Source organism: Camelus bactrianus, chromosome 17, assembly GCF_048773025.1.
Source record: "Camelus bactrianus isolate YW-2024 breed Bactrian camel chromosome 17, ASM4877302v1, whole genome shotgun sequence".
Taxonomy (NCBI): domain Eukaryota; kingdom Metazoa; phylum Chordata; class Mammalia; order Artiodactyla; family Camelidae; genus Camelus; species Camelus bactrianus.
Genome location: NC_133555.1, coordinates 19,479,325 through 19,498,634, shown reverse-complemented (window position 1 = coordinate 19,498,634; position 19,310 = coordinate 19,479,325). Strand labels below are relative to the sequence as shown.

The 19,310-nt window shown below is 40.2% G+C and overlaps 1 protein-coding gene across 8 annotated transcripts in view; it reads left to right on the top strand.

Moving 5' to 3' along the window:
• Positions 1-19,310, top strand: part of TAFA1 (TAFA chemokine like family member 1) — a 684,145-nt gene that overhangs the window by 244,585 nt on the left and 420,250 nt on the right. For 7 of the 8 annotated variants that reach the window (XM_045514428.2, XM_045514427.2, XM_045514426.2 and 4 more), the window contains one exon: positions 15,283-15,403. In XM_045514428.2, coding sequence (XP_045370384.1) covers positions 15,286-15,403 — 118 coding nt within the window. In that variant the 5' untranslated portion in view covers positions 15,283-15,285. Of the gene's footprint in view, positions 1-9,789; positions 13,320-15,282; positions 15,404-19,310 lie in introns of those variants that run through there. The other variant, XM_074344503.1, reaches the window with a different exon arrangement.

Below are 19,310 nucleotides of genomic sequence, written 5' to 3'. Positions count from 1 at the left end.
ATTCTATTCTTATCCCATTGCCTCTTCTCCTTTTCTGTCTTTCAGTCCTAATTTGTCTCTTTCTCTTCTGTGTATGACTGTATTCTCTGCTGCCATGGGCAGAATTTTTCCTCATGGCAGGTAGAAATGGCCACCAGAAGCCCCAGGTCTGTGTTAGAAAGGAAGCAAACCCCTTTCTCCCCAGGGTTCTTCTTGGGTACTATGCCTACATTTGGACCAATCTCTGTTGACAAGGCATGGGAATTTCTGATTGGTCAGGCCTCAGTCATGTGAGTACCCCTGTGATCAGAGAATGGTTGAGGCACTGTGATTGATGAACCTTTCAAAACCACTGTGGGTAGGGAGGGGAGAAAGGCAGAAAGGCTATTCATTGTAAGCTTCCTTTCTACTGAATATGCAGAGAAGCAGGAAAGAACCTGGCTCAGAAGGCCATCCCTAAACAATTCTCCATTGTGTAGCAGACTTGATACTTTATATCCAATCTCCCTGGTCATTCCTCAAAGTCCTCCTGTGGGGTCTGGAAACAAAAGCACCAGCTGGGATTCTGGACGGATTGTATGTGAGAAGCAGGAAAGAGAGCAACCAGAGAAGACTCTTAAGCTTCTGTCTTTAAGCACTTAAATGAATACAGTGCCCTATATTCAGATGGTTAAGAATCATTTCCCACACTGTGGAGGGGGAACAGCAACATGGATAATTCCCAACTGGCTTGTAAGTGTCTTTCTAATGATCTGAGAAAACTAACAAAACTTTACAAAAGGTAATAAACAAAGCAATATGATGGTATATGAGTCAGGACTCTCTGGAAACTATCCAAATTCCTCTCTGCAATATGGGAAACACCTGCAAATTCCTAATATGAAATACCATAATAAGGGGAAAGATTTATTCTTGTTACTCCTGGGCGCATGAGTTCTGCGTAAAGGGCATCACTGGGTACCATGGATATGTATTGGGCACTCAAAAACGGAGTCAATTTGATATACCAGTACTTGCTCTATTTTTACTTGGCTCAGAAAATTTAATGAAATTATACAAATCCCTGAAATCTAATATTTTTATGTGATAAGATTGTGTAAGAGGAGGGGGTGGAAGAGAAGTTTGGAAAATGTGGTGACAGATGGCAAGTGGGCTCAGGCACATAGCGTTCCTATATATAGGGGAGGGGACAATCTGGTTAATCAAGGGGAGGGGAGCATTTTTAAATTTAGATTCAAGTATTTTATATATTCAGCAACATCATTTAGTGAAGCAGCCTAGCTGGATAGAACTTTAAATTTTTTTTTTTTTTTTGGTTGGGGGTGGCTTGTGTGATATATATTTTCAACAGTTTTGCATATTCTTTCATGATGTCGACATTTGAAAATCAGACTGTCTCTATAGGCTTTGAGCATGTCTTTTGAGAGAGGGCTGAGAATTTCTATTTCTAGAGAGAGTTCCTTCCAAGGAAATTGAATGACATTTTAAAAATTAGGGTCATCCCAGCTAATTTAGCAACATGGGAAAATTAAAGCAAATATTTGCAATGAAGAAGACTTTATACTTCAGTAGAATGAGCAACAGTCTGGGAATATGGAGGCCCAATTCTAGGTAACATCAGGGCAGGTAGATTGTGTTACCTTACATGTGTCATTTCAGCTCCTTGGGGCTTAATCTTATTTTTAAAATGATAGCATTGGTTAAGTAATCTACAGGATATTTTTAGTTTCATATTTCCATTGTTGTTGTCTCTTAATGCTCTGTTAATTAGGATGCTTTTGGCTGCAAGTAGCAGAAAGCCACACTCAAACTGCCTTAAACTATTACTGGGCAAGTCTAGTGTTGAGTGGACTTCAGAGTTTATTTGATTCAGCCAAGGACATTTTTCCTATGTGTTCACTCTGCTTTCCACAGTATCAGCTTCGTGCTAAGGTTGGCACCCCTTCAGGGTCTCCAGTTAATGACTCTTAGTCAATGACCTACTTCCTTATTCAGGTCTGGATGAAGAGAAAAAAATCACTTCCTGAAACTATGAGATGAATGAAAAAGTGTCTAAGAGATCTCTGCAAACCTGTCCTCACATATTATTGGCACAAATTGACTTTTATGCTCATCTCAGAACATCGTTAGTGGATGGGGCCACTGTGAGCCACAGGGGAGACTCCTAGAACCAGCAGTTAGCTCAGCCAAGGGGGCTGTCGCTCAATGATAGAAAATCAAGGAGGAGGGATATGTACGTAAGGGAAGCAATCATGAAGTTTACTAACCATTGCTTGGAACATCTAAGGTTCACATAATCTATGCAGTTAAATAGGAGATAGGAAAAAAGACCCCAGATTAATGAAACAGAGGTTTTATATGGTAACTATTATCACATGAAGCACATAGTAAGTTTTCAATGAAGATCCATACACTGGACTCACCTTAAATCTGTTAAACACAAAGAACATGCCTATTAGTTGGCAACTAATTAACAAGGAATCACAGGTATTTATGGGGTTGTCATAGTGACCAGAGACATACTGCAGTAAGTTTGTGTTTTAGAGCAGTGGTTTTCAAACTTGGCTGCACATTGGAACCACCCAGTGAGCTTTGACAAATACTGTTGCCTGAGTCTCACCTGCCAAGATCATGATTTGATCGCTCTGGGGTAGGTTCCTGGGCGTTTAGAGTTTTAAAAACTACCCAGGTTATTGCAACTCGCAGTCAAGCCTGAAGACCTCTGGTATAGGGGATCCAAGTATGAGCATGCTCAAGTACATTGTCCTACCCCCTCCAATCATGTCCCAGGTTTCCCTTGAACTCTGTTCCATAATTCTCTTCTCTTCTACTCTAAACTAGTAACTGCTTGATTTTCTTCTCTAGGCTGGGACTCCCAGAGATACCACATGCTCTTCATTGCAGTACGAACGTGAGGGTGGAAACCAAGAGTGGGGAAGGCCTACTTTCAATATGGTGTGTTAGGAGAAAAGGACAGAAGGGTGGATGAGGGAAAACAAGAAGCAATGCAAAAAGCCTTTCTCACCAGGACGGGGATGTGGTCAGAGATGCACATTTAGGCATTTTCAGACTCAGATTCCCACACAAACACCCATACACATACAGACACATCATCTAAAATTCTTTCCAGCCTCCTCCCTGCTCAGCCCACTGCCAACCGCTTGCTTAGAATACTGCTGCAAATTCACAAAACACTTAAAACATGAATAAATGAGAAATGGCTATGTTTATTCATTTACTCACACACCCATTTATTCATCTCTTCTATAAATATTGATTGAACACCTACTGTGTGCCAGGTACACTGCCAGATGGTGAGTGAACAGTGATGAATAAAATAGGAGTTCAGAGCATGTACAAAGACTCTGAATCTAGAGAGTATTCAGAGGGTGTGAGATGGGCCAGTGATTATCCTGGGTACCGGTTCTTGAGTTCTGTTCCCTGTACCGGGTTTGTTGCATGAATACTTGCTGAATGAATGAACACCTGAATGTTCTACTGAGAGAAGACCAGAGTGACTGGAGCATGGTGGATGTGGAAGTAGGTAAGGAGAATGGACTAATACTCAGATTGAAAATATGGGCAGACATTGGTTATGCTGGGCCCTGTGGTCTATGGTTTAAAAAAAAATCAGACTTTGTATTCTGTCAGTTGGAAAACCATTGCATGTTTTCAAACACGGAATGGTAAGGTCAGGGAAAGTTCCTCTGAAACCAAAGGGATAAGAAAGAGTCATGTGGGGAAAAAATAGATGGAAGGATATTCCAGAATGAGGGAACGGAATGTGCAAAACCTTTGAGTCAAGAGGCATAATATTTGAAGAACTGAAAGGCACTGTGCTTTACCTGGGATGTGGAAATGAAAGACAGTCTAGTAAAGTGAAGAGAATAGTAAATAGACATGGCACCGAGCAGTAGATGTTGAAGCAAATGCGGCTGACACTGAGTCTTACAGAAGTGGAGAGGAGGGGTTTCCAACCTAGACTTGCGAGGCCAGGAAAAAACTCCATAAAAATAATGCACCAGAACCAAATGTAAACAAGTGAGTTGATTTAGGAGAAGGAAGGGGAACAGAAAAGGTAAGTGGAAATGGAAAAGGAGCAAGGGTGTTTCAGGTTGAAAAAGTTGAATTTGCAAAGGCAGAGAGAGGTAGGAAAGCACCTTAAAATTTAAAGCTAAATCTTAGAACATAGAAATCAAATTTAATTTTAAAAGTATGTAGAGACTTATATGCCAGACACTCTGATGTGCATCCTGACAATAATCTTTTGAATTAGGTATCAGTGAAGTGAGTTAGGTGAAGTTACTTGAATAGGATTCGACAGTAAGAGCTGTTACTGAATGTAGGACCCAAGCCGGCTGACTTCAGAGTCCATTCTCTTAGCTCTTCTGTTATACTGCCTCACTGACCAAGTCAAAGAATAAAGAAATACAAGGAGGGAGGCCCAAGGAGATATGGGTTAAAAGATATATGTTCCTATTTTTCTATATTTTTTCTATTTCTGGAAATTATCTCTTTTCCCTAATTAAAATTCTAACCAGACAAAAGAGAACAGATAATCAGCCATGTTAATAATAAGACAAAAACCAGGAGAGAAATTTACTTGAAGGCAGACCAGATACAAACCTTGGGTGTCAAGAAAAATTAATAGAATTTAAGCCCACACCAGGCAAAGGGAATTTATGTTTTTCTGTTGCAGTTAACCACTGGTGTCATACAGGATCCTATAGAAAAAAGAACAATATTCTTGTTGCTAATTCTCTGTTTTGCATAGGAGGAAATTTACTGCCACAGAAGTAAGATTAACCACAATTTACAAGCAATAAAGGGATGTGGAATGTTTAGAAAAAGAAAAGTACCTTAGGTTGGTTATGTCGATTAAGGTCACCGTTAAAGGAATAGTAATTGACATTGGAAAGTGTGATATTTTCAGAGAAAAAGAGCAAATCATAAAACGTATTATATATTAAAGGACAATTTTTTAAAAAGCAACAAAACCAATTAGGCATGTTTGGAAATGTGTTAAGAGGCTGTACACTTAAATGTGAGTACTGGTAACTTGTGTGTGACAGATTCTAGATGATTTAAAAATCTTTCTATTTAGATCTTAAGTTTTCTGTCTTTCCAAAAGATGAATATATTACTCTGTAAGTAGGAAAAAATGATAAAAATGGCAAAGTACCTTAGTCCTAAAAGTACATGGCATTTGTCCACATGGGGTTACGTCTGGCATTTATCCACATGTGGTTACGTCTATGATTACGTCTTTAATATTCATCCTTTCTTCCTCATTACTGTCCTCGTTTTCCTTTCCATATCAAACCCCTCTCATTCCGTGCATCTCTTTTGGAGGAAGCTGATTTGTCTCTTGATTTGGGTCTGGGGCTTGTGGTGCGGCTGTAAGTCCAACACTGTGATCTTTCCCCACGGGCCAAGGTCTTTGGCTCAGGGAGGGCAAAGTGACCCAAGTTAAGCTAAGGAGATGTGAGAAGTGGTTTGCTGAGGGGAGCTAGGAAAGACTCTTCCTTGCTCATCTGAGAGAGCTTCTCAAAACAGTCCTTTGTGCTGCCTTTATGTGGATGGAGAAGCTCATAGCCCAGATAGCTATTGGCAGTGATGTCTCATCCCTAGTGGAGAACCTGCCTTAGAATGACACCTTGGATGGCAGAGGGAGAGTTGAAAATGAGCTAGATCCTTGATGGCTTAGCGGAGTCACTGAGTCAAACTCACCTGGAGGTGAGCCCCACCTGTGAACTGTCAACCTGTAAGAAACCATATACCTTCTTTATTATTCACTTCAGTTTGAATTGCTTTGTTTGTTTGTTTCCATTACTTGTAACATTCTACTTTCTTCTATGTTATCCTTGTTTTGGCAGGCTACTGTCAGGTAATTCAATTTTTTCTTCTAGCTTACTGAAGATTATTTTCTTCTAGCTTGCTACAAATTATTTTCTTCTAGCTTACTGAAAATTATTTGAATGTTTTATTTTCCTTAACCTGGCTGGTATATTTTAGAACAGAATCCACTAACCGTATGTGGCTATGAATGGAATGAACTGAAATAAAAATTAAAATTAAAAAAAAAATTCATCTCCTTGGTTGCCCTAGCCACATTTCAAGTGCTTGCTAGTCACAGAGTGGATAGTGGCTACCATCTTGGCTGGCATAGACACAGAACATTTCCAGTGTCACAGAAAGTTCTACTGGGTAGTGCTGTAAGGGAGAGAGAGGCAGAGAGACAGAGAGAACACCAGATGATGAGACTTGTATTCAGATGTGACCCACACCAGTGAACTCACTGTGTTCCCTCAGGTAAGCCTCTTCCCTTTCTTAGCTCTTTTTATTTCCTCTAGAACAGAGAGGCCGGGCTGGGAGGTTTTTTTTGGAAGGTCTCTTCTAGGTTCAGTGTAATGAAATTCTAAGTGCTTTCTTTTGATTTTTAACATTTGTAGACTTTTCTTTATTCTTTAGGGATCAGCTGTGAGCTCTACCATCAGATCATACCTGGATATCATCAAATACCAAGAACCAGGGCTGAAAATTTAGGACAGTTTCATTTTTTTTTTTTTCCCCTCTAGGAAAAAAAAAATCCAACATGGTTTTAGAAGTAGGTAGGTAAGGGTTTAAACAAAATAGGGGCCAATTTCCTTTACTTAGTGTCATAATTATAGACTCAAACAGAACAAGGCAGTAATCCTAAATATGTATCACCACTTCATACACGTGTGCTACCCAAAAGAATGAATAAATTCTTGGGGAGAGCACAAAATCTGCTTATTTCTAGAAAAACAGCTCACTGTACAGGCCATCTTGATAGTGAACTTATATTTTATTTTTGATTCATTCATCATTATTCATTACACATGCAAATGTTTGAATGTCTACTATATACCATGTAGTAAATATGTGCTTGATTCTGAAGATCCAGTGGTGAACAAGATGCTGGATCTCCTCTCATGGTGATTCTGGTAAAGAGATAAAGCAGGTATCAATTAAGTAATTCCAGAATTAGTTACTTACAAGGGTAGTTAAGGCTACAGAGACTATATCTTGAGGGCTGCAAGAGCATCTGCCACAGTGACTTGAGAAATATACAGGGGCCGGCTCACGCAGAGCCCTCTCCACTATGGTCATGGATTTGGGCCTTATTTTAAGCTCCATGAAAATCCATTAAAACGTTATTCAGTAACAAGGGTGGCATGATCAACATGCATCTAAAACACAATTCTCTCCATCTGCAAAGTGGAGACAGAGATGTGTGGGAGGTACACATCTGAAGGCAAGTGGACTAGTTAGAGAAGTATTGTCATAGTTCAGGTGAGAGATGATAGTAGCTTGGGTGAGGATATTTGAATGGAGAGGGAGAGAATGGACAGATTCAAGACACAGACAGGAAGTCAGATAAATAGGAAGTGACTGATTGAATGGAGGATTTCATGCAGAGAGAGATGGCAGTCTTCTTCATTTCTGGCTGAACCACTGAGTGCATGAAGGGCCACTTCTTAGATCAGAGTGGGTATGAGGGGGATAGTGATTATAAATCCAGCTGTGGTTCTGTGAGTTTCATGAACCATAGAAATCATGTTACTGTTTTTATTATTATCATCAAAGCAGTCATTTTCACAACCTTTCTGTGCTTAGAATATATATTCATCTTCTTGTAGTAAAGAGACCCCTTGGTCTCGAACAAGACGGTTTATTTATTACTTTGATTAGTGAGACGGAGGTGAAGCTGTTTGTGGTTTCAACTTTCTTTCCGTTCTAAAAAGAGAATAAAGAGACAAGATGTGGAAGAACAAAAGAAATGACCTTATTCTTTCTTTTTCTTCTGCCTGGAAGACAGACAAGATAAGCAATGAGGAATTATAATTGATAAAGTAATTGTAGAGATAGCCTGTTGGAGGTGAAAAATGAGATTCCTGCATGAAGTTTATCTTTTCTTCCAGCCTAACAGAAACTGTGTCTTCCCTTTCCCTTTTCTTACAGTTACTGAAAATTCTGCCTTATGTATCCAGATCCAAATTGTAGAACTGAGAATCACCAGTTTTACAGAAAATGAATGATTCAGCCCCTGTTCATTCTCTCTTACCATTAATCATTTTTATTCTTTCGTAAGCAGTAGTTTGCCGTTTTTGTTTGTTTCTTTGTTTGCTTTTGTTTGTTTGTTTTCCTCATGGATGCTGTGGATTTTCAAGAAATATTTTTTCTCTTCTTCACATCTACTGCTAGGAAGCTTAGAGTGAAAATAGTGCTTCCTCTGTATCTCATGATGATTTGCATTCCATGTTCAAACTTCACGTCAAGCTCGTCTTACTTTACTTTTACCTTTATCACGTAAAATTTATCGTTTCTTGCCAAAATTGCTGGCCTAGAATTTGGTTGCTTAGAGCTTAGGCTCCAAAAATCAAATATGAGTTTGATTCGTAGTTTTTCAGACTTACTAGAGGTGTGACATTAGTTTAGTCACTTAACTTCTCTGAAATTTGCATTTTCACCCATGATATAGACATCACTGTAATATAGACCTATCAGCACTTTTGTGAGTATTAAAGGAGACACTGCATGTAAATGCTTAGCCAGGGCTTGACACATAGAGAGAGTCACCCCCCACCCCCAAATAGGTATTAAGACAACAGCAGCGGCTGCATCATTATTATTATATGATCATCAGTCATCATCAATATCATGTATTATTTTAACTCCCATTCTCTTGCTGTACTTCATCTGCTTTCTCTTCATTATCCTCTTCCTCAGCTTAAATATATTTTGAAATAATGCAGGTCACAGAATAGAGAAGTAAGTAAAGTGAGGATATACCCTTTAGTTGGGTCCCAGAGTAAGACTGACAAGCTAGGGATGTTGCTGTGCATCTGGTATGGTGCCCACACTAGGACACCATGGTAGACAGGAAAATTTCCAGTGAGTTCCAGAAAAAAATTGATATAACACAAATGATTTATGCAGTCGGGCTATGGGAGAAAGATAGGGTAACATGATTACTTAGCCAAGGGAAAAAGTATACTGTTGTCTCATGATCAGGGTTTGAAAATAGACATTGTCAACCAACTGGTGGGTAGCTGCAGTGACTGCAGAAAAGAGAAACTGGGCTTCAGTGCTACATAAGGCATAGGGACTAGAGGTAAGGTGCCTGGACAGTGATACGTTTATCCGTGCTGTCCTTTCCATCCGCCAATTGAAATGGAACAAGGAAAAACATCAGCATTATAAAACCACAACCAAAATGTGTTATTTCAAGAAATACTTTGAACTGATTTAAATGGCGCACATCTAAGCCACTTTAATTTGCATTGGACTGAAACTTGGCACCTTTCTCAGTCCAGATATAATTTATTTAAATTCCTTCAGTTATTTTTCAATTTAGAAATGTGCCTAGACTAAAAATCTTGCATGTCTCAAATTTTTTTGCCCTGCACATTTGTGAATTCAAATTAGCCAAATTATTAAGTGGATGGTTCTTGGACTAAAGTAAGGAGGGCTTTTATTTCTAATGCCAGAAATGCAAAGCATGGTAACCAGGGGAATGATGGATTTACTGGTAGTTCTTTAGGCCTGGATCCAGGATATCACCCCTTCAATGGGTTTCCCAATTAACTTAATAACACGAAGTATTTGTATTTTAAGACTTTTATAATCATTTGAAGAGACACAGAGAAGAGTCACACTCCACAGGATATAGAAAGTCTCTACCCCTCCAGCCCTCTCTCCCCCTGCCTTTATTGTGCAGGGCAGTGTGCTGAACATTCTTGGCTATTTAAGCATTCTGAGTGTTACAGCTTTCACCCCTGATTATTTTCATTGGGACTTTCTTTTGAATAAATGTGGATTTCTCCATGGGGAGAAGTTCTGATGAATAGGATTTTCTCTCTTTTTTACATAAACAAATACACAGATGCTGTGTTTGAAATGTATATCATTAAGGAGTTCAGCCCAGCTGCATAAGTACCTTGAATTCAAGACGCTGGAAGGGCTAAAACAATCATGCTATAGACCTTGCCTTTTGCAACATTGTGCTTATATAACTAAATGACCGAGCCAGGCATGGCCACAGGAGTGATCAGTTTATAACTTTTGGCTTATAAGAACTCTAAGGGATTCCAGCTTCAATAATCAGTGCTTTGGATTTATCACTGCTCTGATCAAACATCTCCAATGGATTTCTATAGCAGGAGGCTCTGTGAAGGTGGGAACTGGGTCTGGTGTGTATACTGCTATCTCCTCAGAGCTTAGGGCAGTATATGGAACATAAAAATTTGATTAATACACGATCAATATAGGGTAAAGTCTTCATCAGTCAGGACAGACTAGGTTATATTGCAATAACAAATAGCTTCTAAATCCCAATTGTGTAAAGAACAGAATAGTTCTTATTCACTGTGTACATCCCTGTGGGTTGGTGGGGCAAGGGGAGGGCTTCTGCTCTTTGTAGCCTCTCAAGGATCCAGGCAGATAGTGCAGCTAGTCCTTGTTCCAGAGGCAAAGAGAGATGTAGAGGGTGTTGCTTCAACAATTAAATGTTCCCGCCTCAAAAAGGTACCATCAGTTTTGCTGACACCTCATATGCCAGAACGTTATGGCCCATCCAACAATATAGTGCTCAGGTGATGGAATCCTACCATGGCCAGAAGGTAGGAAGACCCAACTTCTTTGAAAGGTGTGAGAGTAGTTTTGCTTTGAGTTAGGAGAATAGACTAAATTGCCTTAAATGTCAATATTTCTTGACGCTTGTATTATTAGGAAAAAAGATCATTGGCTGCAATACAATGGACAACAAAATATTTGGAACAAAAAAAATGGAACTAGGTTGATATTCTTGTTCCATCACACACATATATAGAAATCCACCTGAGCCTGAAAGCGAAAGTCTTTATTCCAGTCTTTTAAAAAAAATCTAACAATGCCTATTTGAGTGCCTTGAACATAATCCATTAGTATGTGTTTCAAGTTTATGAAATTGAATTGAATTGTAGATAAGTAACTATGCTGAACCTTAGTTTAATCCCTAGAAATGAAAAACATAATTTATAGTTTTCAAAATGGTAGCTTTTGTTAGCAAATGGGAACTTCCTTTCAATTTTAATGTATTAGCATAGCAAAAACAAACCCAAAAAATCTTGAGGCAAAGACTGTCTTCCACATTTCAATATTTCAAATGCCTGGGAGGTACTGAATATATGTCTTGAATGAATGAATGAATAAGAGTTTTTTTTGAGACTGTCTTGATGGCAAAGAAATAAGAAAATTCAATAGTTCATTTTGGAGGGTTGTTTTTTCCATGAAGTATTTTATCGTCGTGTTTAGGAGATGGGCTCGTGACCCAGATGACCAGGGTTTGAAATCTGCTCCAACACTTAGTAGCTATATTACCTTGAGCTAAGTTCTTAATCTCTCTGTTCACCCTCTGGTTCCCCATCCATGAAATGGAGACAACAACAACAACAGCAGCAGTAATAGTAATACCTATCTTACAGGGTTGGTAAAAAGGATGAAATTACACCTTACTCTGTTACTATAGAGCAATGCTAGCATATGGCGAAGGTTTAATACACATTAGCTGCTGCTACTGCTGTTATGATTATTGTCTTGATTTTGCAAGTCACTGTAAACTTTCTGTACCTACTCACCAGCACAACAATAACGACCCACAGAAATGAAACATGCAATGCCAACTAGAACATTGGCACTCTTGACTTACTCTAAGATTAGTATTTACTGTTATCTTGAAAACTGTTTAATGATAAGTTTTAGTCGTTGTGTTCCGAAGAGCTATTCTGTGTGTATCACGCAGCTGTGCAAGAGCAGTGGGGAAGACTGATGCGTCTGAAGGGTCTCTCTCTCCTTCACTCTGTGTAACGGGAGAGAAGGGAATGGTTTCCCAAGATGCACTGTAGCATCAAACCTTCTTTATAACACCTGTGAAAGGCAAGAGAGTATTCTGAGGCCCTTGAAAATGTTTTTGAGGAAGGAATATTAGGAGAACCACCTTGATTTAGGGGAAAAAACATGAAAGACTAGACAGTATGATCTAGGACGGTGGAGATCACATCAGCCTTGTTTTCTGCCTTGTTACCAAGCATCTAACACATAGTAGGTGCTTTATAAGTGATTCATGAAATAACCGAATGAGTTCTTTGAATGAATCATTGCTAGTAGTGCAATCTATAAGTGAAAACCAGGTCACCTTACATGCGTCATTGACATTTGGCTACAATCACACTGTATGTCTAAAGAAGAAAGTGTCTAGACCATAGTACTGGAAACAAAATGTTAAACTTCTGAGTATTTCTTCCCCCCAGCCCAGCATGTTATTTGAGGGAGAAGGAAATTTTTAAAAAATGCCTTGAACATGTTCCTTTGTCAAAATTCCTTTGTCGGTGCTGAAAATGACATATTTCTATTTATTAAACATGTTCAAAAACTCAGAAGGTTTGTTGTGGGTTTACACACATAAACATCTATATTGTATTCTAGATAAATCATATTTTCAGATTTAGCTGCCAAAACAATCGACAGACTTAAATCTGTATAAACTCAACAGTATTTTTGGTTAACTTACTGGTTAAAAGAACATTAAGAGGTAAGAAATGGCTTATATTTCATTTTCCCATTTGCTGGTATAAGTCTAACACCCATGAACACTATCAGTATTTTGCAGGATGCTTTTTTCCTTTGTTTCTCCTTCCCTCGTTGCTCTTGCAGCAAGTGAACGTTATGGGTAAAAACTTACAGAACATACCAGGCAATACAGTGTTAAAGTGCTGCTTGAGTTGTTGAAGAGTTAGTGGGCAGGTATTACAATTCACTGTAGCTGTAATAGAGGGTAATGTCACTTTAAGACATGTGATACTTTACAGAGGAGGGATGTATTGAAAGAGACTATTGCTACTTACAGCACTGTATAGCAGCCTGCTCCCACATTTTGCTGCCTTACTCTGCCCCGAATGCACTGGAGTGGGGATGGTCCATCATTAACTATAAACTGATTCTCATCAGGAAACTGCACATTATCTCACCACCACTTCAAAGGTCTCGTCAGGCAGAGGTGACGCCAGGAGATGATTTAAAGGTGAAAATGACAAGGTTTCCAGCACTCCAACCTTGGCTCTTCTTCTGACAAAACAATCTGGATGAACCCAATGTCTTTACTGTGGAAATAGCATCGGAAGCGAAAAACATATATATTTTTAATCCTGATAAAGAAGATTAGTGGGAAGCTCTTTAAAAAAAAAAATCTCAAATTGTGGCACAGATGGATTTTAGAAAGTGTTAGAGCTTTCCAATGACCACTAATAGAGTATTCTGCTCTTGGCTGGATTTTTCAGGTAAGAAGCCTCTTTAAGGATTTAAGATTCAGAAAGCAGATTTGTAACCTATTGAGTAAGATCTAGAGAACTGTGTAAGGCTGGTTGCATTATGTGGGGGAAAACACCTATTCATAGAGAGACAACCTCTTGGTAAGACAGTGAGCACAGAGAGCAATAGGCAGGAACCTTGGAAGTAATGCTGAGCCTTAAAGAAAGTTAAATGAATAAAAGAAAAAGGAGGAAAATACTGCAAATGTCAAGCCACAGCCATCGTTTTGAGTGCTAAGATCTATGTGGGTGAAGAAACAAGCAAGAGAAAGCAGTCATTGAAAAACTGTTAAGTTTTGATTGTGGAAGGCTTGTTTCAAGTTTAGATGAATTCCTCGTGCATTTTAGCTGAAATTCACAAACAGTCATTGCATGCCACAATCACGTCTATTTTGTCTTTCTATAATTTGCAGGGTATTTTCAAAAGGCTCCCAAATGAATTCATTTCGGAATTCAGAGGAGGGGTGTTGCTCTTTATCTTTACTGAAGAGAATGCATCTATGTTATACTGATAGTTCTGAAGACAATGAAGCTAAATCCGTTGTACACAAAAGTAAACAGTGGGCTGTGAAACTAATTACAAAGTGAATAGTCCATCTGAATCACAGACTGGGGCATGAAAGGCACCATGCTGTTGAAAATAATGTTTTCCTACTTTGCACTTAATTATGGTTGTCGCCATTTGTCTATTATAGTTCTAAAACCCCTTCTTACAGACCAAGTCTCCCTCTCCTAAAACCCATAAATTATCTTGTATTATGTCTACACACACACACACACATATAATGTATATTTTTTGCTTTCTGAACATCACAGTTTTTGAAAGAGTACCAATTTCTACTAATAAAGAAGCCACACTGGGTGGTCACTAGGAGGTCTTAAATGTATTGTTGAAATACTTGAAGTGTATGATTTGACAGTGGAAAAATGGAAAAAAAAAAAAAAAGAAAAAGAAAGAAACAACCTTGGTTCCAAAATCTCTCTCTAAGGGAAAAGCATATACTTAACTGGACTCTTGTATTGAAAATGCTTCCACATCATTGGCTGAGTAAGGACGATGCTTCAAGTTCGATTTATTTGGCAGAGATGAAATGCAGCATAAGGTGTTGTTTGAGAATTTGGACAATATGTAGTGCAGTTGAGCCTTTGTGGCTCCTAAGATTCTTATAGGTACAGATAAGACTGTCAAAGTTTCAGAGCCTGAGAAAAGGTGGGTGTTCGTCCATAAATACATACACCACCTGTCTATGCATATTCATCAGCACTACAACAAATGCCACAATGGGATGTTAGGAGGCAAAGCAATATTGTAAATTATGGCTCGCTCTAGGAGGCAAGCACAGATCTTGTATCTGAAACTCATTCTGGCTGAAGGCAATTCCTTCTGATTTTAAGTCCAGCCAAAAAGACCGGTTCTATCAGGAGATTACAGCATGCCTCTGAGAAATGATTACTTAGTTTAGAAGACAGCATTGGAATTAAAAATTCATGACTGTAGAATTAAAAAAAAAAAAGAATCCACTCTTTCCTTCCAGGCTTATGTCAGACTTGCAATGAAGTTAGAATGAACGGGAGTGTGCAGTCAATGCCTGGAATAACTATAGTTTAAAGATTATTGTGTAAAATAGGTTGTTTAGTCAGAATACCATGTTTCAAACTGCCTAACTGATATTCAAAAACTTTATTTCTGCATTTTGGCGAGCTGAGGAATTTGGTTTTGCAGGATTTCAAAAACTGGATTCCTGATTGCCTGGGAAGTGCTTTCCCTCAGTCCCACTCAAGGCATGACCTCTGCAGGGTCATTAATTCCAGCCAGCAAAGTAGCAAAGGGACATGACGTTTGAGACCCCCCTTTTCTCTCATCAGTGGGACTGACGGAGCTGGGGGCTTGAAGGAGCTGGGGGTAATCCTTCCTGTCTAATGTTCTCTTTAGAGAATGGCAATGGTCTCTGCGATGTCCTGGGTCTTGTATCTGTGGATAAGCGCTTGTGCGATGCTGCTCTGCCACGGATCCCTTCAACACACCTTCCAGCAGCACCACCTGCACAGACCAGGTAAGTCAGAAGCTGCCTCCACCACAGCCTCCACTCTCACCGCTGTCTTCTAACAGATGGTTGAAGGCAAGTGACAGAAAATGCTACAGCTTTTTTTTTTTTCAGTGGGAGGTTGCCTCTGAATTCTAAGACATATTGTTGGCTGGATGCTTTGGGGAAAGGGGTGGGGGATACTAAAATGCCTTGGAGGTATTTCTAAGAAAACTCTTCTCAGAAAAGGTGGTTTTCTCCAAGAGTTCCCCCCACCCCTGGGCACTCACCTAAAATGTAGAAGTCATTTGTTTTTGAATCCTTTGGCCCATAGCAACATATCCTGCAAATGTAGGATAACTTTCAAGACTTGAGGATATTTTAGGGAGGCAAAATATGATCTTTGCAACTGATAAAGTGTGCATGTCCCTGGGATGCATTTTTATCTGGTATAAGATACCATAATCTCCGTGTGTATATGGCTAAGGATTTTGTGGGGATGTTAGTGCCAGAATTAACTTTGGAAGTAGTTTGTCAGTGAAAAAGAAATTAAAAAGTAACTTACTATTTCTTCTCCGGTTTAATTTGTCTCCTCTCTTTTCTCCCTTCCTTCTCTTTCTGTTCTTCTGGTATGCTCCATGCCTTTTTTGTTTTTTTTAAATCCTCTCTCCCTCTTGGCAGTTTCAGGGACAAGTTCCCTTTAGTGTGATTCATTTTCTTTTCCTATATTGAATTTTGAGTTCCAGATGCATTTTGCTTTCTTCGTTTTTCTGTTCAAGGAATCTTTCTGACCCTTCCCTGGCCTCACTCTTCAATCTGGATTTTCCTTTCTTTTGCCTCTCCAGCTTTCTTATTACTGTTTCCCCAGCTCGATTGTCCTCACCTGCCCTGGTTGTCGGAAAGATTTCCTTCCATTTTCTGCCTTGCTTCAGCCTTTGCATTCATTTACTCCACCCTGTATCTTCACCACCCCTCCCCACCAAACCTGATCTCCAAGTCCTGGCTCAGGGGACCAGTTGCGCGGCCAAGCTCCGGATCCTTAGTTCTCTAGTGCTCCTAGGTCTCCATCTCCCCTCCTCCCCGACCCCTTCTCCAAATCCCTTCCTGCCTCCTCCCATCGGCCCGGCTTCCTCCAGCGACGTGGTTCCGCGTCTATGCCTTTGCCTTTCCCTGGCTCCGCAGTCTGTCTGGGCATCGATCCTGGGCTCTTCGGCACTATCCTCCAGCAACATCTCCCAGGGCGCTTCTTGCTGCCTCCCGGGGCTCTGCTTCCTGGTTGGGGAAAGGATGGCAACAGCGCGAGTGCAGCCCGGTTCCTCCCGCGCGCCGGCACTGGGCTGCAGGCGAGCGCGCCAGCCAGCTGGATGCTGGAGCTTGGGCTGCTCAGGGTGGAGGGGATTGGCGGGGGCTGAGTTTGGGGCAGAGGCCCAGGGCTGCTTCTGGGCCCCAGCCGCCTTCGTTCTCCACGCCCTGGGTTGGGAAAGGAAGGCGAAGGGGCGTTGGTGCCCCTGCAGGTGGGCATAGAAACGGCTCTGCAGCTGCTGCGCGCTGTGATTTCTGCCTCGCGGGTCCTGAGTCTAGAGCGGCCACCGCCGGGAGTCCGAGGCTTCAGTGCCGAGTTGGAGGAAAAACAAACGTGGGTTTTGGAATCCCCAGGTTACCTCCAATCAGTAGCTCACCAATCGGTTCCGGCAAAAAAATGTCTTTGACTTATTACATAGTCATACAAATAATACGAGAAATCTGCAATCCTGGTAATACTTAACAATAAGTGTACATAACAAAAACAACTAATGTGAGTGTTTTAGGTACGCTCTCAAGGTTAATTCACAAGGTTTGGCCTAATCCTTATCCAAGAAGGTGTAATTTCTCTCCCTTCTGCCCAGGAGACTGAAGTTCCTAGGGTCTAGGTGACTTGTCTGAGATCACACAGCAAATAACCGCCACTGGAGACGTGGGTCTGATTTCACCTCCATAGCCCATTTCCCAAGGAGGATAAATGTCTCCCAGTGCAGAGAATAATCATACCAAGTAGCCTTTTAGAGGAGGTGTGAGCACCTTCACGTAATTCATGACAACTTCCATGTGAGTTCAAAACGTGGGCTCATTTGAACTGCAGACCATTCTGAAAGGAGGCGTTGGCAGAGCTGAGGAGTGTTGGCATGTGGCGATGACAGAACTCAGGCTGGGCCATCCTCCCTGTCACTTAGTATTAGTGACTGACCTTGGGCAAGTCATTTTTCTTCTCTGAGCCCAGTTTTCCATTTAGGGATATTGTGGGGACTGCAAACAAAATGATCTTCATGAAAGTGCTTTGTAACTTGTAAAGTTCTTCATAAGTATCAGGAATTATTGGCATCCCCACTTAATAGACTACTGATGTGAATGTCACAGATGTTGAATTAGTTTTGCTGTTTACATGGCTAATAATCCACGTAGTTGGCCACAATCTTGTTTTTACTCTTGTTATTTTTAACTAGGTGGTACCTGGCTAGAATATACCACCAAATGCTACCTGTCTTATTTTATGCTCTAAGCATACAGTCAAGAAATATAGTACAGTTTGGAATGAACCTTCACATAGACTGCCTCAGAATCAGTTAACACATTAGATTTTTTTTGGTGGGCGGTTATGGCTATGTTATACTTGTAACTACAAGTAAACTTATGTCTTTATGGGGTTTATTATCAAAATACTGTAATTTTAAACTGAGAAACACCTCATTAGGTTCTGTCTGCAATTAAACCCAGTATTGTCTCTAGTGTCTACTGTTAGTAATTGCTTATTATCATCAGTGTGTGGTCCATCTATACATCAGATGCCCCAAGAAACTGCAGGACCAAAACCAGTTTCAACCCCAAGTGCTCATACACATGAGACCCATTTCAAATTCATTGATGAAATGAAGAAACTATAAATACTCCTTTCTAGATGCAGAAAGATGAAAATGATATTAAACTGAAAGTCCAATGGTTCTGTGTAATACGTTTGTTCAGCTTTCTTGGGTTTTCAACAATAGCTGCAAAGATTAAAGCCATAGATCTTGGACATCGCAATATTCTAGATTATTTCAGTCAGAAATACAATCTTCTTTAATGCAATCTTCTGTTTTGATTTTAAGAGTAAATATATGCTTTTTGAGATGAGAGTTGTGATGTTTCTCTCTGAGGGTCTTAAATCTTCAGGGCACTAATGAAATGTGTATGAAAACAAGGGAGAAATCAGGGCCAGTTATCTGTGACAATCCCCCCTTAAATGAGCAAATAAATAAATAAATAGCTGGATAAATGAGCAAAAGGGAAAAACATAATCTCATTTTCTCCAATCGGTTAAAACAAGTGACATGATGAGAAAAAATGAGACACCAGCAGACCCTGAGCTTTGCCACATTTGCCTAAGCTTGAAAAATCACCTCTTTCATAAAGCAGGAGCGGGTGGACACCATGTGCATAGCAAGTATCTGGGAAATGTGAAAAGTGACACATCTTTCACTCAGAGCCCTGGATGGAGGGAGAGTGAAAGCTTTACAGCTGCCGCCTCACCTGCTTAGGAACGGCTGGTCCCCCTCTCTCCAGGCTCTTACTGGCAGCTTCGCTGTCCCCTACACAGTGAGATTGATGGTGCTCCGATCCCAAGCAGCCAATCTCAGTCTCTCAAGAAATAATCCACCACACTGACAGATGAGTGGAGTTTGATGCGATGTTCCCCTCGTTCAGACTGTGCCGCACCTGGATGGCACCAGCCAGTCAGGGTCCTTTTGGGGAAATGTTTAGAGATTTGGGCCAATTTCTGCTGTCAGAACATGATATCCGGACACTGTTTCTGTGAGGCCATGAATTTGTGATCTGTCTTCTCAATGCAGTGGGTTTGTACACAAACAGAATGAGAATGTGTTAACCAGAAAACGGACTGATTTTTAATATATTCTCCTGCAGT